At 37.5% G+C, this 25,463-nt stretch overlaps 4 protein-coding genes across 9 annotated transcripts; 3 read left to right on the top strand and 1 right to left on the bottom strand.

Moving 5' to 3' along the window:
• Position 1: 1 nt before the first annotated feature.
• LOC132313368 (protein SIEL) lies at positions 2–10,610 on the bottom strand. Of its 6 annotated transcripts, none has more exons than XR_009483419.1 (9): positions 9,790–10,608; positions 8,823–8,903; positions 7,529–7,762; positions 6,874–7,065; positions 6,155–6,295; positions 4,322–4,411; positions 2,921–3,462; positions 949–2,395; positions 2–791 (listed from the first exon to the last, which is right to left on the bottom strand). XR_009483419.1 is itself a non-coding variant. In XM_059812099.1 (9 exons), exons 1-9 carry the CDS (start codon positions 10,465–10,467, stop codon positions 717–719), a joined length of 2,376 nt encoding a protein of 791 aa, XP_059668082.1. In that variant the 5' UTR covers positions 10,468–10,610; the 3' UTR covers positions 2–716. The 6 variants fall into 6 exon arrangements, 4 of the variants coding, with proteins under 4 accessions (XP_059668082.1, XP_059668080.1, XP_059668081.1 ...); XR_009483420.1 differs by having other exon boundaries at positions 1,077–2,395; XM_059812099.1 differs by having other exon boundaries at positions 2,053–2,395; positions 9,790–10,610.
• Positions 10,611–11,362: 752 nt separating this feature from the next.
• LOC132313367 (uncharacterized) lies at positions 11,363–15,304 on the top strand. Its single transcript, XM_059812096.1, has 3 exons — positions 11,363–11,571; positions 14,522–14,722; positions 15,063–15,304. The coding sequence occupies exons 1-3, from the start codon at positions 11,461–11,463 to the stop codon at positions 15,096–15,098; spliced, it is 348 nt and encodes a 115-aa protein (XP_059668079.1). The 5' UTR covers positions 11,363–11,460; the 3' UTR covers positions 15,099–15,304.
• A 2,170-nt stretch (positions 15,305–17,474) lies between these two features.
• On the top strand, positions 17,475–18,611 carry LOC132313366 (PRA1 family protein B4-like). The gene has a single exon (XM_059812095.1). The coding sequence runs from the start codon at positions 17,661–17,663 to the stop codon at positions 18,339–18,341; it is 681 nt and encodes a 226-aa protein (XP_059668078.1). The 5' UTR covers positions 17,475–17,660; the 3' UTR covers positions 18,342–18,611.
• A 3,121-nt stretch (positions 18,612–21,732) lies between these two features.
• On the top strand, positions 21,733–25,033 carry LOC132313365 (probably inactive leucine-rich repeat receptor-like protein kinase IMK2). The gene is made up of 2 exons (XM_059812094.1): positions 21,733–24,051; positions 24,199–25,033. The coding sequence occupies exons 1-2, from the start codon at positions 22,122–22,124 to the stop codon at positions 24,816–24,818; spliced, it is 2,550 nt and encodes an 849-aa protein (XP_059668077.1). The 5' UTR covers positions 21,733–22,121; the 3' UTR covers positions 24,819–25,033.
• The last annotated feature ends 430 nt before the right edge of the window (positions 25,034–25,463 follow it).

The following is a 25,463-nucleotide window of genomic DNA, read 5'->3' as shown; positions in this document are numbered from 1 at the left end:
CTTTTATTCTTTTCTTGCTTTTTTGATGAAATTAATGCTCATTTCCTTCATTGGCCCCCCTCTTTCAATTAAAAAAATGCCTACTTTATGGCGTTCTATTAAATGATTCATTTATTGACAGAAAACTCCCAGGTGAAAACAATGTTACCAAGGTTTTAGCAAACAGTTTTACAAGTAATAATAGCAGTATATGAATCTGAGAGACTGCAAATGCAAGCTTTCTGCCCTGAAGATGGGCTTCTCCAAGATTTATTGAATTTTATACAACTATAAAAATAAATTAATAAAAAATATTGTTTATGCAAGAATTATATCATACATTTTTTGTTCCTTTAGCTTGCCCAAAATGAGGCTGTACAAGTAGAACAAAAAGAAAAACAGAACTCATCTGATCTTAAAATGCAAGATGAACTGGTCCTCTTCTGGGCTCTTCGGCTTTTTGGTAGGGAGTTCGACTTTTGGTAGGCAAGAAAGGAAAAAAAGAAAAGACAAAAAGAATGCAAGATGCTCAGGAGCTGTTACCAAAAAGGGTTTTGGCAATGAATCTACCATAACATGATAACCACCAGTTTATCGGCTCTATCAGCTGATCTCCATAGCACAGAGATCAAGCTTGGGAGGTAAAAACAATATAAACCAAGTCTGAACCCAGAATGCAGCCAATCTGGAGGCCCAAGCAACATTCTTGATCACAAAAATCATAACAGATGCTTCTGCTATATGATGACGTGAATACAAATAAGTTGTGTAGCACAAGACTTCTGCTTATGTGGCAAGACTTTTTCAGCGTCCTTTAAAACACAGCACCATCATAAAAAGAAATTAGTAGATGACATCAAATCAAATAAATTTCAACACTACAATTTTAAGAAATAAACTGAGCACTTCTGAATGGATTGTGGAGAATGAAGAATAAATAAATAAATAAATTTTATGTCAGTTCCTCACAAGAAGCTGCTGCAATGCTGTTCTAACCTTTGGGGTGAGCCAACCTACCAATATGAAAATGCAGGGACCACATAATATCAAATTAATTAAAACACTCCGAAAAAGTAATAATTGTCCCCTACACTTACCCATTGAAGAATTAAACAGCAGATATGCAATTGATGCAAAAGTCTCCAAGCCCTTCAAGGTCTCACTAAAACTTTGCGAACGACAATTTTCAGACAATGAGAAGTTACTGCTGCGCTTATTTTTTAAACATCATCATTCTGGAAAGAAAGAACCGGCAACTTGAACTCCAACTGGCAACTTGAACTCCAACTGACGAAATAATATCAGTCATCACTAAAAATTCCTCTCTGTTGCCCATACACAAAGCAAGAATATTTTTAGTCCAAGAAGCCATTATTGGCTGATATAGACCCCCTCTCAGGATAAAACATGGTTTTATCACCCTTCATTTAAGTGGTAAAAGCACGTGTTTCTTTTCATTGCACTCTGTCTATCCAAGCAACATAAAAGTGACACTTACTATTTAACAGCCACAGAAAGATAGACTTCTTTTTCCTTGCAAAGATACGTCAGCTCACATTTTGGCCCCCAACAGCCATTAAACAAACCCACATCATCCTCGGATGAGCATTCCAAACCTACACAAACTCTCAAAGCAAAAGAACTTACTTTCGGGGTTTTGTAGAAGGGCGCAACATATGTAAATTTCCTGATTTTATCACAACCTCCAAATTGGTCCAAATCCAGAAAAGTAAATTCAGTTAACTCCTCACACACAGTCATTCTCAACCACAACCGATTCTCACTCAATATATTATACAAAGTGATCTCTAAAGGTATGCCAACGGGTAGTCCTGAAATGAAAGGAAATGGATTTTCAATGTCATTATCATGAATATTCAATTCTGCCTTTATATGCTTGAATTTTCCACATAACACAAACTGATTCAGAGAAAAAACCCCAGCTAACTTCTGAAACAGAAGTGGACTGTGGGAAGACCCATCGGTAAGGGTACCAAAATCACACAACAATTTCTTGAGCTCAATCACAAAATTGGAAGGTTCGACAGATCCTTCTCCATGGAGAAATTCTACCTGCGAAATTGTAGAATACAGTTTCTTCAAAGCAGTACCATTGAAGCAGGCTTCAACACTAGATAGTCTCAGTGTACAATATAGAAGTATCAGTTCCAACACATGCAACTCCTCTTCTTTACTCAACCCAATGAACCTATACTTCATTTCTTTAAGGCTCCTGTCTAGTTTTGCCAAAACAAGGGCCAAATCTCCTATTCCATGGGAGCAGTGCTTTCTTGGAAACACAAAGTGCACCCATGTCCTCGCAAGCTGTTTCATGAACCGTAGATATTGTAATGTAAAAAATACTGCGCTGGCAAATGGGCCAACGGTAAATGTGGCCAACTCCTCCTTCCAACTCCTGCATCGCATGTGCCATAGAATCAGAACAATTAGCAAAACAGAAACATGTAGCAAATCTGTCCATATAATAGATGCACATTATAGAAAGCGGCATGAAATATAAGGCCCACCAAAGGCACCTCAAAAGTGAAAAGAAGGGTGGAACAATGATTACATATCATAACATATAGAATAAATAGAGAAATTTAAATATTTGATGCTTAGGTTATAGAATGAGGTTTATATGTTTGGCCATCATGGTCTCTGCTGTGGTAGATGTCACTCATACCACAAATGGCCGAACTTTTGACCATGGGCCTGAAGCAAAAACATAGATGCATATATTTTCATCTAGAGAGAAGTTCGGTACTTGTATTTTTCTTCATTGAAACCAATTGACTGCAAATTTAGTGGGGAAATAAGCAGGATAAAATGATTTTTTTTCAGATCAAGGACACTACAAGGACTATGCAAAATGTAAGCCCTAACCTAAAGTAAAGCCAAAAGAAGTTATGTAGAGGATACAGAAATAATTTATTGCAACCTCAACATCTTTAGTACTTCATCAGTGTATCCAAATTGTATCAACTGCCACAGATCTTCGACCTTTGAAAAGATAAACTTCACAGACTTTGTTACTTCATGATTTTCCAACTGGTAATCTACAGGTGAAGTTGCTATATTTCTTGGTTTCCATGTTTTCCAATAATGAATTTCTGAGGCCCCTTCCCCTAATTGCTGCAAATGAATCCCAGCAGGACTAACTATTGCAGCATCGGTATTATTACCAACACCACTTTCAACCACATGCAAGAATGGCTCTTCCTCTTTGAAGTAAAATTCTGCAGCAGAAAAATCTTTGCTTCTACTGCAATGAGACAAATAAGCCAAAAGGGTATTCTGGTCCACAACATCACATAAAGCACGAGAGATCCTCCCTAACAGTGTAACTGCATAAGAAAATAGTATAGGTGGAATACTGCAAATATGCTGATCACTCGAGAGTGGAACGGAGATGCCCAGAACTAGCAATGCAGCTACTCTTGCACTATCAAATCCTAACTTGCCTTCACAAGAAGGCCCTATCTGAAACATATACACAAAGGAAAAAAGAGAACAGAAATCATGTCAGTTAATCTGATATGCATCAGTGTAATAACCTGATATGAAAGGGGACAAAAGGAAACATGAAAAGGTCTTAAACTTGTTGCACACATTCTAGCATTCTTACACAGACAAGAACTTAAAGAGATCAGTAGGGAAGACTAAAACTAAATAGTTCATGGTTTCCTCCACAAGTAGCTAAACAGAATGTTCTCACAATTGATTTTATTATTAATCAAATATATATTTTATTCAGCGAAGAGATATACTATACATAATATACTACATATGCTTGATTGCTGTCACATGAATTTGACCATACTCTTTTGCAATACTACTTCATATATTGTCGTGCACAGATTTGATTTCCCTTACTAAACCAAACTTGTATAACCAACCCCACCTTCTTTCCTTAATCCACAAAAGACAAAAAGGAGGAAAGATGTAGGCTAGTGCAAGGAAGGCTACATTAACATCCACTAAAGTAATTCTAACGGCTCAAGCAGCAGGTCATGTAGCTGAAGGAAACCTGTTTACCTCATGTCCAAGACAAACATTAACCTTATTAATATATTTAGTCTTATTAAGCATGCAACTAGTTGTTAACTCAAATCTAATATTAACAGGAAATTAGACCTACAGATTAAATACTTTCATAAAGGTGACAACACTTGAACAAAATCTTTTTTTCAAATTTTATTGGGGCATTAAAAAGGCCATAGGAGAAGCTAATCGAGGATTTGATATTCACATCCAGCCAAAAAAAAGAGTAAAATATGAAGTGTCAATCTAAGCATCACACAAATAGATCCAGAGATAGCATTAGCGGAAGCATACTAACCTCATCATAAACCTCCTCTATAATGCTGACAGCAAAGCTACCATGATGTCTACCAGTACTAAACAAAACAGAAAATACATCGGCTTCATCCTGACAAGAGAACCAAAATTAACACTTAGCTAACTTATTACAAGACCTATAAATAATAGTAAGGCTGAAAACGACCAGTTCATAGTTACTAGAAAACACAAATATCCTGGCAATCCCTTTTATGGTATATGTTTTCTATAACATGAAATGCTTCCATTCCTAAACACAATTTAGTGATCCACGGTATCTTCCTTATTCTCTCCTTAGCTTTCCTTTTAAGAGAGAATATCAGAAAAGTGCCATAAGAAATCAAGAGATCCAAGTAACAAGGTTGTAAAATGTTTTCATTGTCATTTAGTAAAATGTTTCTATCCGATTCATTTCATCATAGTTGAACTTCCGCGCCATATGGTTAACTTGTACACTTCATTAATACTGATTTCATTGTCATTTATAAGTACATGAAAACCACTCCTATGAGTAGAATATCCCCACCATTTAGGGCTGTTTTCATTGTCATTTACAAAAATGTTTCTATCTGATTCATTTCATCATAGTTGAACTTCCGCGCCATACGGATAACTTGTACACTTCATTAATACTGATTTCATTGTCATTTATAAGTATGTACCACTCTTATGAGTAGAATATCCCCACCATTTAGGGCTGCAAATGAACCGAGCTGTTCCTTGGGCTCGGCTTGTTAAGATCTTTGCTCGGGCTTATTCGTTTAGTAAACAAGCCGAGCTCGAGCTCGTATTTCAGGCTCGTTTATTAAACGAGCCAAGCTTGAACAATTGTGAGCTCGGCTCGCCAAGCTCGCGAACATGCTCGTTTAGTTAAAGGGCCTATATTTCAAATTTTGCTATTAAATTTTAGCCCCAAAACTTGTGAGTTTTTAAAGGTCCATGTAGTTGTTTGGTGTTTATAAACCAGTCCTATATCCATTCCACAAGCCCACTAACCCATCCATTTATCACAACCGTTGGATTACACTTTACTATATATGTTATAACTAAAACTATTAGAAAAAAATAGAAACCATAGAAACCCAAACTCTTATTGTAGACGGCAGCCACAGGAAACCTCTCAAAATCCATCGCAGATCCAACAACGGCAGCTACTCAATGGCGACTGATGCGACAATCTTACTCCAACAACAACTGCAAGGTTATTACTCCCTCCCTCTCTCAGCCATTTTCTCACCCTCTTAACTATGTTCTCTCTCTTTCACAATCATGTTGTCTCTTGGTAGTCATTTTTATTTTTTCTTCTTTTGACGGAGTTATGAGAGGATGAAGATGGACTGATTTGATGACGAATATGGACTGATGGTGGAGATGGAGGATGATTTCCTACAATACAAAGCTTGAGCCGAGCAGAGCCTGAGCTCGTTCAAATATTGGCGAGCTGAGCTCAAGCTTGGCTTAGCCAAGCCTGCCTGAGCCCGAGCACCCTTTTGACCTTGGCGAGCCGAGCCCGAACAAGCCGGCTCGGCTTGGCTCATTTGCAGCCCTACCCACCATATTCCATCTGTCATTTATACAAAGCTACAACTATCCTACTGCATCTAAAACGTACAGCATGGCATAAAACTGTTCCTCTTCCACACACCATAATGAGGAGTTCCAAGTGGGGCCAACCTATTGAGTAGCCATTGCAGTTTCAATTGAAGACAAGTATAAATTAAAAAACAAAATTCTAATACTAATAATAGTTCCAAATATGACTCCAATTAATTTAATAAAAAAAGCATCCAATGAGTTTGCAAAACAAGAAAAAATTAAGGTAAAAGACACGGACCTGTGGATACATTTCCAAATTCTCTAGAAGGCCATAAACAGATAATTTAAAAATCGCTAAATCTTGTAGCTTCATTGATCGAAGTACTCTCCGTACTGCAGATCTTACTAAGGCATTATTGTCAAATAAAGTGCCAAGGAACTGCAAAATTAAACAATGATGGAACATTAGAAAAATATGTACGCAAGTCACTTCTTTCAAAGTGGAAAATGGTTTGAAAAGCAAAATTACATGTCTTAATTTTAAAATATCATTGGGTCAACATTGTTCCAAAGAAAAAAAAACTAAATGATATTACCATGAACAGGTTACATTGAAGGAAGAATAAAGGGTTAAGAATAATTGGGACAAAGGTTGGGGAAGGAAGCCCTTGGGACAATGTTGCAAAAGGTGCCTCATGGTTTCAACATTTAAAATAATAGAAGCAACTTCTTTAAAGCAAGTCCAAGAGTAACGACTTCTAGATATCAAACCAAATTTAACTGGCCTTGATAAATAAATTATAACACCGAGATCCATCAAGCTCAGTGGAACACTAAGAAATCTCAGAATGGACTGGAACACTAAGAAATCTGATCTATTAGGAGGGAACATTATAATGGTTTGATCCATCCCAATTGTCTGAGAGAACACATCTAGCACTGATAAAAGTAGAACGAACCCATCCACAATCAAAATTGATATATGTTCAGTGATTTTAAGATAGATCAGAAACTTACCATGGGCATGTGTGTTTCTTGCACCTTCAAGAGGTTATAAATTGCCATATGATGCATTGTTTCCAATGCTTCTGCACGGACAGCTAATGAATCATCATTAAGCACATCAATTACTATATTTAAGGCTTCACCAGCAAAATCGGCAGAAAGGATGGTGAGTGTTCGCAAGGAATGACAGGCTGACCTTCGTACCTTCATAAAAGCAGACAATATCATAATCTTAAAATTTTAAAACTTGCAGCAAATTGCGTTGAACCATAAAAAATAAGGTAAGTGTAATCCCAAACAATCATTCTATATGCATAAACCGTACTTATTATATCTATTCAACGTGTGTCATGCAGTTGTTTAATATAGATCTGAATGAAAGATTATGATAGTGAGTCCAGTGACTGGTCTACCTTTGTCCTAGTGGCTTAGGGTCTTAATTCTCAAGTCCTAGGTCAAGGTTTTGAGACCAGTAGAGAGAGAAGGAAGTTAAAAAAAGATTATGATGGTGAACATGAGGCAAAACCTACCAAATTAGTCCTCCAATCTACTTGCAGGGTGTTGATAAAGTTTAGTTGTACATGAAGCTAGGAGAAGACATACTGCCATCTCAAAAAGATATAAGATCAAGCAGAAGTTACGGAACAACAAAGTTCTTAGAAGTTACCTCATAGAATTCATCCTCCAGCCCATGTATGAAAGCTCCAGCAGCACTGGATAACGGTAATTCAAACAGCTTCGCAGAGTACTGTCTAAGATCTTTATTCTCTTTCGTTATTGCTAGGACTTTCTTAGATAGGGTTTGTAACAGAATATTTTCAGACACCATTTCTATCAGCCCAAGGGCATCGAAAGCTTTGACCCTGACCTCCAAACTCATGTCTCTTACCATAGAACAGAGCTGCAAGAATATGTGAAACAAAGAGATGAGATGTCAGGGCAATGATTCTATGCAGTTATTAGATATTGATGTCTATTGTTGCAACAAGATGACAGGAAGAGGACATCCTACCATGTGCCTGATGTAGGGTTAGCTTGATGATTTCCTTGTTCTCCTAGACAAAACTTGGCCAAATCCGATTAGCAAAACCATACATTACTCAAACATTTAAATGGGATGAAATAAAAAATAAATGTATGAGATTTAGGGGAGTTATGTGTGAGGCATAGTTACTAAAGGCGAGACTAGGCGCCAGGCGCATCAAGGGCGAGAATCACGTCTGGCTGATGCCTAGGCGAGGCAACTTTCTAAAGACACATGCCTTAAAGTGAAACTCACAAATCACTAGGCTCATTAAAGGCGTGCCTCACTTAAAGTCAAATTCTTTACCCTTTAATTGTATTCTTTAGTACCGTCAGATACTTGTGCCACATAGTTAGACAGTAGTGTTCACTTGCTAAATTCTTTTAATATAAAATGTGAATGTTAAGAGTACACAATAGTCTCATCACTATTTACCGGAAAAAGAAAAAAAAAAGTGTCATCACTCGCACAAAGAAGTGCATTGCGCATCTCTCTTTCGATCAGCAAAACTCTTAATTTACATGACCAAAGGGAAAATAGTCACTTATGATGGCGACTTGCCTTGCCTTGCCTTGCCTTACCCCATGAGACCTTTAAGGTGGTTAAAAAAAGATCCAGGGGACCATGTTTCGATGTCTAGGGCAGGATTTAGGCACCCTAAAAAACATATTGTTGTTTAAGTTAATAAATTGAAAATCACAAATAGTTTCTTCCTGTCTCCCTATCACAAAATATTCATCATTCTATTATATGCAAAATCATTTATAACAAGAAGAAATCTCATGAACCAATATCATACAATTCTATTCACCATAAATTTATAAAGATAACAGCAGCAGTATCATCAATAAATCAATGCAAACTGTTCCATAAACTGATTAAAATTCCATCCTCTAACATTAAGTATAGAAGTAAAGAGCTGCTGTATAGATAATACCTGGAGAAACAATGCATCTGACCAATCTCTCTTATTTTTGTCTTGACTGGACGCCACAAGCAATTGTCCCCACACAGAAACCTGTATTCATAATGTGAATAAAGCCCATGAGCATTTTCTCTCATAGTTGTGCACATGCCCGGCATGACATGAAATAGAACATCTTCCTAAACTTTGGCCTTCTCCATTTGTTTAATGGAAGGGGGAAAAGAATTATTTATACAAAGGAAACTACTACATAAGCACAAAAATAAGTGACTTTTTAGCAAAGAAAGTTCCAATTGTTCAAAACCTTAGGGTTTGCATGGTTTTCAGAGAAGTGTCTTTTATAGTTCTTTGAAAACAGTTTTATGTTTTTGGAGTTCTTGAGAACTGTTTTCTGAGTTACAAATTAAGCAGACCCATAAATTTTTAAGGAAGTCCAACAACTTTTCTCACGTGCAAACCCCTCCCGCACATGAGGAATTTGATAACAGACTAAAGTCTACAAGCAAACACACATATAGAACGGGGAACAGTATAAGTTGGACCTTTTGAACCAAACTTTGATACCATATTATTAAGGATTTGAGGCACATATATATATAAATGTATATGAAGCTCTAGCAGTTGAAATCGTGGTAGTTTAGCTTTAATGACACTCAGTTTTGCGCCATGCCCTCAAGAAACTTTATAGTTAAAAATAAAAATAAATAAAATTTGCAAACGATTCAAAATTTGTGTGTTTTACATAGAATTCAAAATGAGTTTATTCGTTTTTAATAAAATTTAACACTTAAGTTTTTGTTTCAAATAATACCAACCATGGCTAGACCAATACAGTAATCAAAGTGCAACTGTATGTGTGCCAAATTGTGTCTTAAAGTACTAATCATGACCATGATGGAGTTACGTAATAAGTTCACAGTTCTAGCAAACATGCACATAATAAATGGAAAAAATCATACAACTACTAATCGCATCTCACCACGCAAACTGCAGCACACCTTACGCAATCCTCCGTATCGGATAAAAGCTCAACAGCACGGCAATAACATCCCTCAATCAAACCATGGTTCTCAACAAGAATGGACTTACACAAACCAACTAATCCATCCAAAGCAACTCTCCTCACATACGGATACGGATCCTTCGTAAACCCTAGAAACAATGTGAGCAAAAACTGCGGCGGAACATTCAACCTCTCGGCGTTCAACAGCAACCAATGCCGAACAGACACGCAGGGCCGAAAGCAAAGAGAAACAAAGAAACCCTCACTGATTGAAGGAAGTAGGGTTTGGTCAGACTCGGCGATTGAGATGAGAACGGAGAGAGCTTGGGCAATGGTGCGAGTGGGAATGTGTTCGCAGAGGAGAGAGGAAGAGCGAACGGTGTTGAAGATGCGGTGAGAAAGGTGGGGGTGGTGGAGGGCGAGGTCGGAGAGGAGAGAGAGGGTGTGGTGGAGAGAGAGGGGGTTGTGGTGGGGGGGTTGGAGAGAGCGAGCTAGGGTTTCGAAAATTGAAGAGATGGTGTGTTCGGAGGTCGAAGGGTTGACGATTAGTGATCTTGCTGAAGATAGGGCTACGAGAGAGGGAGTGTTTTCGGACACATTATTGGCGGCTTGGTTAAGGATGTGTTCGCAATTGGCTTGAACTTGTTCCTCCATTGTCGATGAAGTTTAGGGTTTTAGTTAGCTCTGCAACGGCTGGGTTCGCTTTAGAGAGGAAGAAGAAAGACCGACTCAGTTTCCATAACTGAAATTACTAAAAAGCCACCCATTCCCTTCGTTAAACGAAATAAGGTGCCTGGGGGAACAGACTGCGTAATCACAAGCAAGGTTGACCAAATCACCAAATCCCTGTGATCGAGTAATATTTTTGTTACAATTTTAGAATTACAAAACACTTTAGAAGAGATATCATTGAATTGTAATAAATAATAAAAACATTAAAAAAACAATACACTTTAGAAGAGATATCATTGTAATCCTCCATGTAAATAATAAAAACATAAAAAAATTACAAAGTTTTTGTGAGTCATCTTTTAAATTTTGAAGTCTGAATTAAATTAGTTCATTAATTATTAAATAATTTTTATTTGTATTGAATTGTAATCCTCCATGTAAATAATAAAAACATAAAAAAATTACAAAGTTTTTGTGAGTCATCTTTTAAATTTTGAAGTCTGAATTAAATTAATTTATTAATCATTAAATAATTTTTATTTGTATTGAATTGTAATCCTCCATGTAAATAATAAAAACATAAAAAAATTACAAAGTTTTTGTGAGTCATCTTTTAAATTTTGAAGTCTGAATTAAATTAGTTCATTAATTATTAAATAATTTTTATTTATTAATTATTTTTTTAATCACATGATATGAATTAAATTTAACTGATCTACCACGAATGGGCAGCTAAAAACCATCTAATAATTTCTAGTATGAAAATTGTGAATAACTAACCAACACTAAGGGCCTTCTCGATATTTTACCCGAAGGGCATTATCGGTACTTAACTTGGTCTCTATCCATTGGCACATTATATACACTGCAGGTGGATGACGATAAATCGATTGATTTGTTGAATCGAGTCTACGAGCGAGAGAGACCGAGGAGAAAAGTTTTTGAGTTTTTGTCCGGACCAGCAATAGCAAGAAGATGCCTTGCTTGAACCTGTCCACTAACGTGAGCCTGGAGGGCATTGACACCTCCTCCATCCTCTCTGAAGCAACCTCTTCCGTTGCCAAGCTCATCGGAAAACCTGAGGCTGTATAAACTCTCTCTCTCTGTTTATACACTCACATATATGTTATTCTCTTTTTGCTTGACTACATTTGTTGTCACCTGTTAGTAAATCTTTGTTAATCTGCGAATCTTAATTTTCTGTTGTTATTTATCCATATATTTTTCTCAAATTTCAATACAATTTGTTTGTGTTAAAAAGCGCTATAGGTATTAACCAAACACCAATTTAGTACTCAGTATATAAAAAATTGAAAACTCAATTCTAAGGGACTGATATGCGAAGCTTGATCACTTTTTGTGGGTTATGGGTTCCCAACAACGTATCATATATTGGGGATATTAGCTTTTGGACATGGTGACCTAGCTTTGGCTATGTTTTGCTCAAATTTGAATGGGGATAATTTTATAGTAATGTTCAGTAAGGTTGTGATGAAGATCTTTAGTAGGCTGATTTTGCCCTATATCTCACAACAGTGGTTTAAAGATGCAATTGGCTGTTGTTAAGAGCTGTTCTAGGAGGTTTCAGTGACTTCACTGTCAAATTATGGCTCAGCGAAGACAATGCACCCATCTTCCGTGGGTTCAATTTAGCTGTTTATAACTGAAGATTATCAGAGAACTTGTTAAATGCATTTGATTCTTTGAGTTCTGTGCAATACATGCCATTTTTGCTCCTCAAGTTTGATTGATGCTGGTATTTTGTCAACCCTGAGATAGGTGGAAGTATTGGTTGTTCACGTGTTTAGTGCTTGCTGTAAACTATTTGGAAGTAATTTGTCTGGGTTAATACTGTCCACAACAGGAGTGGATGTTTTAGTGGTCTAAATGGGTGTTCCTTTTGTCATTTTATTTATTTATTTATTTTCTCTAAATTCCTTTTGGCACAAATTTTTTTTTTTTTTTTCCTAAATTCGTTTTGACACATTATTTAAAGAGTAAAACTGGAGTTTTCTATTGAAGCCTAACCAAGTTTATCATCTTGGACGTGCTATTTATTTTTTCTTTCTCCAATTTGATGAACACCATTCCTAAGCTAAATGACAGTCTTTCTTAAATTGCTCTTCCTTTGTGTTCTTCTTTTTTATTCTTCATGTTGCCCTTTTGTTAAGTTTCTGGACTACTGTCGTCCTCTTGAGCCTGTGTGAACATTGTTCACTCTTAGCTTATCCCCCACCACCTTCACTTCACTACCAAAAAGAAAGAACAAAAAATTGTGGCCTATCATAATTATCATCATCCTTGCCTTTATTCCATAGAATGGGGCCAGCTACATGAATTCTCTTTCCCATTCATTTCCATTATAAGCGATGTCCCCTAATTTAATTTTTGGAATAATTTCACTGACACCCCCTGAGGTTTGGCCAAATATCAGTCTCAAACATCTTTCGAAAATAACCGTCACTCACATTATAAACGTTTGTTCCGTTTTTTATTCACACCCCAAAAGTTAGTTGACATTGGTGTCAGACCACTTTTTACATGTAAAAAGACATTTTTATCCTTTGACTTTGGTTTGACCCACTAAATTGTTTCTTTAATGATTAAAATCACATGTTTACCCTCATTTGACTTTAATTTGACTATTCAAATGACATGTTTACCTTTCCTTTTTCATATACAGAAATAAATAAAGTCATTTTATATTTATATTTGATTTTAATTAGGATTTTGATGGGTTGATGATAAATGGGTTGGTTTATATTTTTTCATCATTCTTTTGATCATTGTTATTGCAATATAATTTGTTCAAATTGGGTTAATAATATATTCTGGATCAAGGGGTTGGTTAGCTTGAAAGCACCAGTGACTTAGAAATGGTTGGGTTGTTGAAGAGCAAAGCTTTCCAGTGGTCCTAAAAGAATTGGGATAATAATATATTCGTTAATTGGGATATATATCTATATATAGTTGAAATTGGGTTCGTGTAATCATCGTTCTGGGTTATATATATATAAGTCTATATAACTGGGTTTGGAGGTCGTCGGAATAGGTGGTGGTGGGGAGGGAGAAGGAGAGGAAAGAGAAGAGTATATAGAATTCAAGTGTTGTACATGTATGCCCACGGCCCAAATGCTTTTGGGCAGCGATTGGTCGGTGTGAGGTTAATGACCTCGCTTTTTCTTCCTTCCAGTCCTCTAGTGGTACTTTGATTGGTCCAGTTGTGTGCCGGTGGCACCGGTGGTGGCAAGGGAGGGAGGAGAGGTGACATGGTATATATATATATATACAAATTAGAAGTTGGGGTTTGTTGAATGGCTTGGACAGAAATTGGGGTCTGTTGAATGGCTTGGGCAGTGGTGCGGTGGTGGGTTGTCGGAAACTCCATGTCTATGTAAGGGTATAGAAGTCATTTACATTATCTAATATTTTGGAATAAATGTAATTAAACAATTAGGGGCAAACATGTCTTTTCCCATACTTTTAATGGAGACAGTAACGGAAAAGTGAAAATGGACTTAAGTGATAGTTATTTTCGAAAAATGTTTGAGACTGATATTTGGCCAAACCTCAGGGGGTGTCAGTGAAATTATCCCTTAATTTTTTATTGCTTCATTTTGTGTTAGTTTTGGTTGGTCTCTTTGTCTCTTTCATAATATGCAAGCTAATATTAGTCTGCTTACTATTGCATTTGTTATCCATAAATAGCATTGTGGAATTTTGCAGTTCCCAAAATATGTTAAACAGGACGAAGCATGCACTAATAATTTTGTACCAGAATTACATCTTCTAAAATCGAAAAATCCTAATATCTTTTTGGTGATTTAGTTCAGTGAAACAGATCCTTGGTTTTACATTTAAAACTGTGTTTTTCTTTTTCCTGCTGCAAATATATTGACTTGAATTTTTTAATGAACTCCAATCTTTTTTTACCTATTTCCTTCCCCGTCACAAGCTGAAGGGAAACATGATATTATGAGCTTCAATTTACTCATTTTTTTAAAAAACAATCAACTTTTTGTTTGCTCTTATGCAGTATGTCATGATCGTGCTGAAGGGATCAGTACCCATTTCGTTTGGTGGGACTGAACAGCCAGCAGCCTATGGTGAATTGGTGTCCATTGGAGGACTTAACCCTGACGTAAACAAGAAGCTGAGTGCTGCAATATCTGCGATACTTGAAACCAAGTTGTCTGTTCCAAAGTCACGATTCTTCCTGAAGTTCTATGACACCAAGGCAAGCCCTTCTCAACTTTATAAGTTGTCCCTGAGTTGGGTCATTGTCAATCTTATTGCAATTTTCCTTTTTTAGGCGCATCAAAGGCAAGAATATGCACAGTGTCTGCATGCTTTACACCAGTAGTAAATCATGTAAATAAATCTTTACCTTTTGAAACCATGATTTTGTTTTTATCCGTATCTCAAGTATTTTTCATTCATTATTTTTTTGATTTCTCAAGTATCTTTGTATATTTGCTTCATCCTTTCATGCTTTAGGCTTTATTTGGAGTATTTTAATGTAATTTGCTGCCACTTCTGAGTTCTGATGACACTGATGGCTTCATGTTTTTGTTCAGGGCTCCAACTTCGGATGGAATGGGTCCACTTTCTAAATTCTGCTTTCCCTTCTGTGTTGTCTTGAACTTTTTATAAACTGAATGCCATGGGTGGAAGCAATTTACCATATGATAATTGGCCACTGCAGTTGCTGTGGTAATACAATGGAATATGTCATATATTTTCTTAGTTTGTGTTATTATGGTCCAGACTATGTGGAATGCTATCAGATGCCTTTCTTAATTATTTGTTTGTTTATAAATGACTTGTATCAATCTCTAGGAGCTCTTCTAGGAACTTTTTTATTCAGAAAGTAGGGCACTTTGGGACTGAACTACATAGTCTACATTATACTTGCCAATGTAGTGTTATACCTGTGGAGCACATTTGAGGTCCGGGAACAAAATTATGTTATTTTTCAACTGTTTGCCATCTGTTTAGTTTCGTGTGTGCATACGAGTATTCCTCCCTACATTTTCTACGCCGATGAAAGTTTACGTTAATCACAAGTGAAATCCTAGCTCTGTTTAGAGTGTCTTTCTTCTACATATTCTTACCCCGCAGTCTCATGCATTTTGTATTCCAAAGTTTTCCGTTACGAAGAAGACTGTCCTATCAGGTAACCAGACCTAACTTGAATAGGTAACTGTTTTGAGATTACATTTTCAGAGGTTGTTCTAACTTGGTGATGGATGAAATTGAGTTGTGCTGTTCTTCAATTCTGGTCCTCTTCTTTCTTAGTCCTTACTGAGGTTGTCTTGTGATTATCAAGGTTGGTGAGGTAGGTGAAGGGGGCCTTTGTAGTTTTGTCAAGCTCCTACCTATTCTTTAGATTTATTTTCTTTTGAGGTACTTGTTAGTTTTGTTGATGCACAGAGTAATATGTTCCTTTCGACAAGAGTCATATTTTCTTGTATTCTTTCAATGTGGAACCAACCTTATATGGACTGCTCATTTGCCTAGACTCCATGTGCCCACCCTAATATGAGTATATATGCATAGTCAGGGATGTTTCATGCAAAAAGCTTACTTCAAGTGGTATGTTATGTTCGTCCAAAATGTGTGGGGTTTCAAGTCCTTACTATAAGCATTTGGGCGAAGAAGATGGTAATCTAATTATTATTATTATTTTTATTATACAAAAACTCACTTTTTATCCTAGCAACAGGCTCACACACTTATATTTCTCGGCGAGAATTTGAGGCCTTCGACTTTCTATTTTGAAGTGTGAAGAATACCCTTGACGAAGTGTGTTTGCTTGTAGTCTTTAGACACGGTTACTTGGGTGCAAATCAAACATCACCTAGTTGACCATTCTTGAGTGTCAATGTGAAAGAACCTTCCCCTTTTAGTAACACCGTGTTAAAGTTGGCTGCTCAATTTGAGCGTGTAACTCGGGAAGGCTGGCTACTCAATTTGAGCGTGTAACTCGGGAAGGCGTTTGTCCAAAATAATCACACTACCACCTTATAATAATAATCAGGCAACTTCTTGGTCTCTTCTCAAATAATCTTAAAAAGGGTAAAATAAAATCTAATTTTGCAAAGGCGAAAAAAAAAAAAGAAAAAAAAAAGAAAAGAAAAGAAATTTATTAGTATTGTTTATTTCAACAAAATTGACTGTTTATCATTTACAGAGGCTATTTGTAACAAAATTTTGTTTACGAATTTCACTCGGCGATCGGTCAACGCGCATATTGCCCCCATCACCTTTAGATTTAAAAAATTTACATTGACACCCCTTCAAACCTCTAACACGTTATGAAATGATCCTTTAATCCTTTGACTTGTCAACAAATACATAAAAGATTAAACTAACATTCTCTTGTACTCTTACTCGTTAAGGTTCCTAGCCAATGTGTGTGTGTTGTATCCAAGGACCGTCCAATTCCACCCCATCATCATATGATGCTCTTGGAGACCCTAGCCACACGGCAAGGCCATGAGATCCCGACAATGGAGACTTAGTGGTCGACGACGATGACGAACGACAAGAGAAGATTTTGGCGCTGTCATTTGATGGGTGATAGTTCCATGGTGATTTCCGACCCCGGCGGTAGTGATCAAGATCAATGGTGTATGGAAATTGACTTGTAGAAATTGAAGGAACACAACAACGGAATCGAGAAGAATGCCAACAATCATTTAGGTCATTTGACAAGCTCCGGTGTCATTGTCCAAAATTACATTGACAGCTGAGTAATATTAACCAAAAACTAGTGAGGTGTTACTCCAATTAACCCTTGTATTTATCACATTGCTTTAGAAAGAAGATTAATGTTAGTTAAGAGAAATGTAAAACTAATTACCTTCCGGGAAAAAAAAAAAAAATGAAACTAATTTGACGTGGCGAAATGTCATTTGGTTGCTTTAGGAGACTGTTATTGTGTCCCATACCCGTCAGATCCACCGACGAAACCCCTGTAGCGTAACAGTGAAGCAAAACGCATCGCAGAAAAAAAAAAACCCGTTTATAACTCTCTCTTCCCCTTTCTCTCTCTTAACTATTTCTCTGCTAAATCTCCTCCTCCAGATCTCTCTCTCTCTAAATTTGTTCATACCTCTCCTAAATTCCTTCTCTCAAACCCCCAAAGAATCAATCATTCAACAAATCAATCAATGGCCTCCTCTGCACCTCCCGTCCTCCCAATCTCCAATACCCAACCCATCACCGTCCCCTCCGCTGTCTCCGGCGGCACCGCCCAATCCCAGCCGCCGATTGCCACCCCTGCCTTCCGCTCATTCATCAACAACATCAGTGAAACCGTCCGCAACGGCCTCTCCCAACGCCGCCCCTGGTACGAACTTGTCGACCGCTCCGCCTTCTCCAAACCCGAATCCCTCTCCGACGCCACTCTCCGGATCCGCAAGAACTACTCCTACTTCCGCGTCAATTACCTCTCTCTCCTCGCCGTCGTCCTCGCTGTCTCTCTCCTCACCAACCCCCTCTCTCTCATCCTCCTCCTCGGCCTCCTCGCCGCCTGGCTCTTCATGTACCTCTTCCGCCCCTCCGATCCGCCCCTTGTCCTCTTCGGCCGCGCATTCTCCGAGAGGGAAACCCTAGGGGTCTTGATCGTGTCGACCGTGGTCGTGATCTTCCTCACCAGCGTTGGATCAGTTCTCATCTCCGCTCTCATGGTTGGAATGGCCATTGTTTGCGCTCACGGCGCTTTTAGGGTTCCGGAGGATCTGTTCCTCGACGAACAAGAACCAGCTGCCACCGGATTCCTATCCTTCCTTGGTGGTGCTGCCTCCAATGTCGCCGCCTCTGCCGCACCTGCTGTTGCTGCGCGTATCTGAGGATCCGATCCTTGCGTTTGCTAGGAGGATGATTTGGGTAATAGGTAGTCGTTTTTCGATCAATTCGGACATTTTGGTAGAAATTAATAATGGAATTCAAACAATTTCAAGATTCTCTATACGTGTAGATTGGGTATATGTAATTTTGCTGGTGGATCTATCAATTTCTTGTTTTTGTTACTGATGGATGATACGTTAAGCGTTATAAATTGACAGAATTGTTTATTTTTTTAAAAAAATAATATAAAATAGTTGGTTTATTGATTTAAACTCCCTTTGTTCTTGTTAAATTTATAATAATGGAATTCAAATAATTTCAATTCCCTTTACATGTAGATTGGGTATATGTAATTTTGCTGGTAGATCTATCAATTTCTTGTTCTTGTTTTGTTTCTACTCTAGGCGATATGTATTCAGAAAAACATGTGTTTATTTTTTGAAAAAATAATAAAAATCGTTGCTTTATTTATTTAAATTCCCTTTGTTCTTAGAAAACCTTCCATTTTTCTACAAGAGGAAAGCATATAAGTAATATTGGATCTATTTGTTATTGGTTATTACATCTCTAAAAAGTTCATGTTATGTGCTTTTAATCTGTTTGTTTGATATATATATATAATCTGTTTGCAAATACATCAAGGTACATTTATCTATTGATTGAAGCAGCCCCAAAAATAGATCCGATATAGGTAATGTCGGATCTATTTGTTATTGGTTATTACATCTCTAAAAAGTGCATTTCATGTGCTTTTTAATCTGTTTGTCTAATATATATATTATCTGTTTGCAAATTCGTCAAGGTACATTTATACATTGATTGAAGCAGCCCCAAAAAAGTGTAGTCTTTGTTGTAAGAACTTTGTCACATTTATAGTAGATGTCATTCTCATGAAATGCAGATACCTTTTCATCCCTAACAATCCCAGCCTCTTGTGTCATTTCTTCTTTGAGTTCCTATCCATTTGAATCATTTGTTTTTGTTCACATTAGTGTAATGGTGTTTCGGGAATTCTAATTTTTGGAAATCTTGCATTAGATGTCTGCATAATGTGAGGAGTATTACTTTCTTATACTCTTACCTAGTTGACTTAGTAATCTTCACCCCCTTCATTCCCATATATCATTGAGAAATCAATGTGAATATCCATTTGGAAAAAAGTATTGTGCCCATTTCTCTTCACCCTAATTTGATCTTGCCCTTTTTATGCTGGCATTGTTTCAAAACCTTATTTATGCAGATTTTGTCCTATTTATTTATTTGTTTTGGGGGAAGCATATCCTTTATAATTCAAAGGGAGAATTAAACATATGGGCATTGGATCATGACTCAAAACCATGAGGTTGGCATATTTTTTTTTTTTTTTTTTTTGTTCTTTTAATCTCATATATCGGCATACATTGTTAGTAAAGGTATCTTGATTACCAACAAGAACCTCACCCTTTTGAGTAAAATAGTTGCTAATGCTAGTCATGTTCTCTTATATATCAACACATACTTCTAGCGAAGTATGTTGATCACCGTCAACTAAGTGTACATTCTCACACTGTGTAAAAAATACTTGGTGGTTGCTAGAGTTGGAATGGTTGTTGATAATTTGATTTTGGGTTTAAACTACAAAAGCAATATTTATTTAAGATAAGGTAAGAGTGAACTATAGAAATGTAACAAAAAAAGAAATATATTAGGAACTTTTTATAATGAAAGTTTGTAGTTTATGATATGCAAAGCTTTCATTACTATTACTATACAGTTATCCTCATAATGAATTTGTTAAGTTTCGGATATGTATGGAGACAAACCTTTTTATTTATTTATACGTGTATCATATATATATATATATCATCTTTTTTTGTTCATCTAGCAAGAAACTACACTTTCTATTCGTCTCTATCGCCTATGCGACTTGAACTCCTGACCTTTCTACTTTGAAATGTTGTGAGAAACTCCTGCTAGGCTACAGCCATGGTGTAAGGCTCAATGGACATCTAGATTTACTTTGAGATCTAGGCAAATGCAGAACATTGACTGCATTATTAGTAATGTTAGGCACTCTCAATGTGCTGCATTTGTTATGGTACTCTGAAGAATTCTTGTGGAGAATGAGTAGATTAACATCATATGATCCGTGGTACATCTGGGAGCTTAGCTTTGCTTGATTAGTCTCAGTTGAAATATTTACAGTACTGCATGTGTGTTGATTACTAATTGCATGCAGTGCTCCATAATAATATAGGGTGGCAATTGCAAAGAAGACTTCTTTGTTCAAATAAGCTTATTAGGAAAAAGGTGGATTACACCAAAAAAAAATTCCTCCACCCCCCAGTTATATTTGTTGATTGGTTGGAATGGCATTGGCGCCATTATTTGGTGCTGGTGTTATATTAAAATAGTCGATGGTCTGACATGAGCATGCAGGTTGAAGTCTAAGATGAAGAATGGTTGCTTGTTTGGCTAAATTATATCAAAAGTTCAGTTTATTTTTTCGGCTTTTCCTTCTATCAATCTGTATGTTATTAACAAGGAAAAATAATGTGCAATGAATCAAACATTTTTGGATTTAGCCCCCAAACAAGTGAGAGCTACTCTGAGTGTAGAATCAGATGATAGAATTCATACGGTTGTTGGGATGCCATTTCTCTCTCTAATAAGACAAGTTTTGCAGCAAATTTGATAAAATAAAATGAAGGGAGCAAGGACACAAGAAGGGTGATTCTGATTAGTGTAATGATGTAGGGAATTCTATTTATTTGAATTCTGATCAAACTTATTACAACTAATTATGCTCGCTCTGTTATTTCTAATTCTATATAGAAGCATCATGGTCATCTGAAATCAATAGAAATGATGTTTTAACGCCTGTATATTCCATGCCCTTTGTAGGAAAACATCTTTTGTTAAAATCAAAATCAAAATTATGCGAGAAATAAATCTCACTGTCTCTATCGTCCACCAAAACCATTCTGATATTCTTTTAAGGAAATTCTCTTCTTTCAAACACCTACCAATAGTCTCGACAGTGTTACGTTAAGCCAATATAACTCCTTTACCATTGTGTTATGACCCAACTTTTTGTTGGAGGGTTCTCTAATTTTTGTGCTAAATTCAACACCGCTTTTTTACTTTAAAAAAAAAATTAAAAAAAATTGTAAAGGAAATTAAAGTAAATAAATGGATTCGTTGGAATGTACAAAGTACATAGTGCTGTAGCATACTATCTTCTTCCCGGTTGCATTTAAGAATTGGTCAAAAGGCTATAACGGTCATTTAAAGGTGACAGTGGCAGGTTTGTAATTTTACTTTGTAGAACGGCAAAATACGTAGTCGTCCCACCATATGTAGCCGTTGGGGAAGTCCCCCTCAAGCAAGACCAGGTTTTTCAACCCAAATTAACGACTCTTCAGAAACCCAAATTAACGACTCTTCAGAAACATGTCCTACGGCGAAAAACTAGCCGTTAGGCACAACTAAAACAAAAGACACTGATACATACCCATCCCATTCTATTACTATACGTACTCTGTCTCCTCCCCAACCTCTCTCTACCCCAAGATTCCCTCACTTTCTCTCTCCTCACTGTGATTCTCACATGAGATCTCTCTCTATCTCTCTCTTATTTATCTGGAGGTTACTCTCCAACCATATATTTTGTGTACTGAACTTGCAGTGATAGAAAAGCGAACAGAAAAAAGAGGAGGAAGAGTGATCTCAAGTTCCATTCTTCCTCAATCCTCTGTTTCTATATTTCTTCACTCCTTCAGTGTTTACAATAGTGTCAGCTCATGAATCAATCACATAAATACCCATTTCAGTTTATGCTTCTTATTTCACATGGAATCGGTCATCCATGCCGGATTTCAAGTGACAAGAAAGAAAAATGGAAGAATCATTCATATAATCACCTCTTCTTGTTTGTTTTTGTATTGGGTTTCGTCTTTCAATTTGCTTCAGCTGCTCATCAATTGGATGGGGTGCTTGTGACCCAGGCAGATTATCAAGCACTCAGAGCATTCAAACAAGATTTGGTCGATTTCAGAGGAGTGTTGAGGAGCTGGAATGACAGTGGTAATGGAGCTTGTTCTGGTGGTTGGGTTGGGATCAAGTGTGTGCAGGGGCAAGTCATTGCTATCCAGCTTCCATGGAAGGGATTGGGCGGCCGAGTCACCGAAAAGATCGGCCAGCTTCAAGCTCTTCGAAGGCTGAGCCTCCACGACAACGCTCTTGCCGGAGCTGTACCTACCTCTCTCGGGTTCCTCCACAATCTCAGAGGGGTTTATCTGTTCAACAACAGGCTTTCAGGTTCAATTCCTCCAACAATTGGGAATTGTCCTAGTCTTCAGACTCTTGATGTCAGTAACAATCAGCTCACTGGGACAATTCCTCCTAGTCTTGCGAACTCAACAAGGTTGTATAGACTCAACTTGAGCTACAATGCAATTTCAGGTTCTATCCCTGTAAGTCTCACTCTGTCCCCTTCTCTCACTCTACTTGCTCTCCAACACAACAATTTGTCTGCTTCAATTCCTGATACTTGGGGTAGAGGAGTAAACAAGTCCTATCAACTCCAAACACTGACCCTTGATCATAATCTTTTCTCTGGAACAATTCCAATCTCTTTGGGCAAGTTGAGCATGCTTGAAGTGGTTTCCTTGAGTCATAACCAGATTGATGGGACTATACCCAATGAACTAGGAACTCTCAGGATGCTCCAAATGCTAGATTTGTCCAATAATGCTATCAATGGAAGCTTTCCTGCTACTTTTTCCAAACTCTCCTCCCTTGTTTCATTGAATCTAGAAGGCAATCGCCTTGGTGACCAAATCCCAGAAACCATTGACAGATTACAGAATCTGTCAGTGCTTAACCTGAAGAACAACCACTTCAAGGGCCATGTTCCAGATCAAATTGGGAACATATCAACCATTTCCTATCTCGATTTATCGATTAACAATTTTACAGAGGAAATTCCGACTTCACTTGCCAATTTACCCAATCTCACTTACTTCAATGCTTCCTACAATAATCTTTCTGGTGCCGTTCCATCTCCCCTTTCCAGGAAATTCAATTCAAGCTCCTTTGTAGGGAATCTTCAACTATGTGGCTACGGTGGAAGTCCATGTCCTCCCCCACCTCAAATTCCTCCATCTCCATCACCCGAGGCTTCAAAACGTGACCACCACAAACTGAGTACCAAGGACATAATTCTCATAGCAGCTGGATCTCTCCTTGTAGTTCTTTTCCTACTCTGCTGCGTCCTGCTCTGTTGTCTCATAAGGAAAAGAGCTGCTTCAAAAGCGAAGAATGGTAAAACTGCAGGCACTGGTGCTGCCGGGAGAGGGGAGAAGGCAATTCCTGCAGCTGGGGCTGAAGTCGAATCAGGGGGTGAAGCCGGTGGCAAGTTAGTCCATTTTGATGGTCCATTTGTGTTTACAGCAGATGATTTGTTGTGTGCTACTGCGGAGATAATGGGCAAGAGCACTTATGGGACGGCATACAAGGCAACCTTGGAGGATGGTAACAACGTTGCAGTGAAGAGGTTGAGGGAGAAGATTGCGAAGCCCCAAAAAGAATTTGAAGCTGAGGTTGCTGCTCTTGGGAAGATTCGACATCCGAACATCTTAGCCCTCAGAGCCTATTACTTGGGACCCAAAGGAGAGAAACTCCTTGTCTTTGATTATATGCCTAATGGGAGTCTTGCATCCTTCCTTCATGGTAAGAAAGCTCATCTAACCCCTGAATTCCCTATACTGACTCTGCATATATAGGTCTCATAATTGTTTACTGCTTGGTTTGTTTAGAATTTGATATATATATATATTTATCATAGAAACAAGTGATATGTGTGTGTTTCCGTTGCAGCTAGAGGGCCTGAAATCACCATATCTTGGCCAACAAGGATGATTGTAGCCATGGGTATCACAAAAGGCCTGTGCTTCCTTCACACCCAAGAGAATATGATACATGGGAATCTCACATCAAGCAATGTACTACTCGACGAGCAAATCAATGCCAAGATTGCAGATGTTGGCCTCTCCAGGCTCATGACCAGTGCTGCCAATACAAATGTGATTGCCACTGCAGGCACACTAGGCTACCGGGCACCAGAGCTCTCAAAGCTCAAGAATGCCACCACGAAGACCGATGTTTACAGCCTTGGGGTGATATTGCTCGAACTCCTAACAGGGAAATCTCCTAGTGAGGCAACGGATGGCGTTGATTTGCCCCAGTGGGTGGCTTCAATTGTAAAAGAGGAGTGGACTAATGAAGTGTTTGATGTGGAGATAATGGGGGATGCGTCCAACACAGGCGATGAATTGCTCAATACATTGAAGTTAGCTCTGCATTGTGTCGACCCCTCACCTGCAGCCCGGCCAGAAGCTCAGCAAGTTCTCCAACAATTGGAAGAGATTAAGCCGGAGCTGGCTGCAGCTGCCGGTTCTGGTGATGATGGTGCCAAAGACCCATCAAAAAGCGAATAAAAACAATCCTCTTATGATTCCATTTCTCATTAGTTTGTTATTGAAATTCCTATTTATTCTTAAAGATACAAATCATAATAGCTGGTTCTTTATTTGTTAATGTATATAAGCCTATGCAAGTTCAATTCATCTGGTTTCTTCAGTCTATGTTGTAATAGATTCTATATTCATCTTCCTATTAACATAATAAAAGAATTGTTTGTTTTATTTATGAAGTTCAAAAGAATTTAGTTTCATCAATTACTAGTCCTTTTTCCTTACTATGTACAGTAAGTTTTTGTTCCCGAGTTTTCACGTTATAATACAGGTTGTGTTTGGTGGTAACTTTGGTTGCCTTGATTTTGCGGAGAATGAACATAGTAGCTCCGAAGAGAGTTGTTTGTGTCTTCAAAGAAATCTTTTCTACCCGAAAAACGATCTTTCTTGGGTTTTCTTACTCTGTTCACTATGGATGAAATAATTATTTTAAAAAAATTATTAGATGGTCTCGATTTATTCAACACTTGATCGACTCATTCAATAAAAATTATTTAATCATGAAATTTTATAATTTATTAATACATTATTAGTGTCATTTTTTCAATCCGAAAATTTATATTCAATTGATCCATCAAATATTACGTGTACTCTCTCTAAAATTTGTAC

Source organism: Cornus florida, unplaced genomic scaffold, assembly GCF_030987335.1.
Source record: "Cornus florida cultivar Cherokee Brave unplaced genomic scaffold, ASM3098733v1 CherokeeBrave_3.0.0_Hap2_Chr06, whole genome shotgun sequence".
Taxonomy (NCBI): domain Eukaryota; kingdom Viridiplantae; phylum Streptophyta; class Magnoliopsida; order Cornales; family Cornaceae; genus Cornus; species Cornus florida.
Note: the sequence above shows the minus strand (reverse complement) of the source record. Positions and strands in the feature narration are given on the sequence as shown.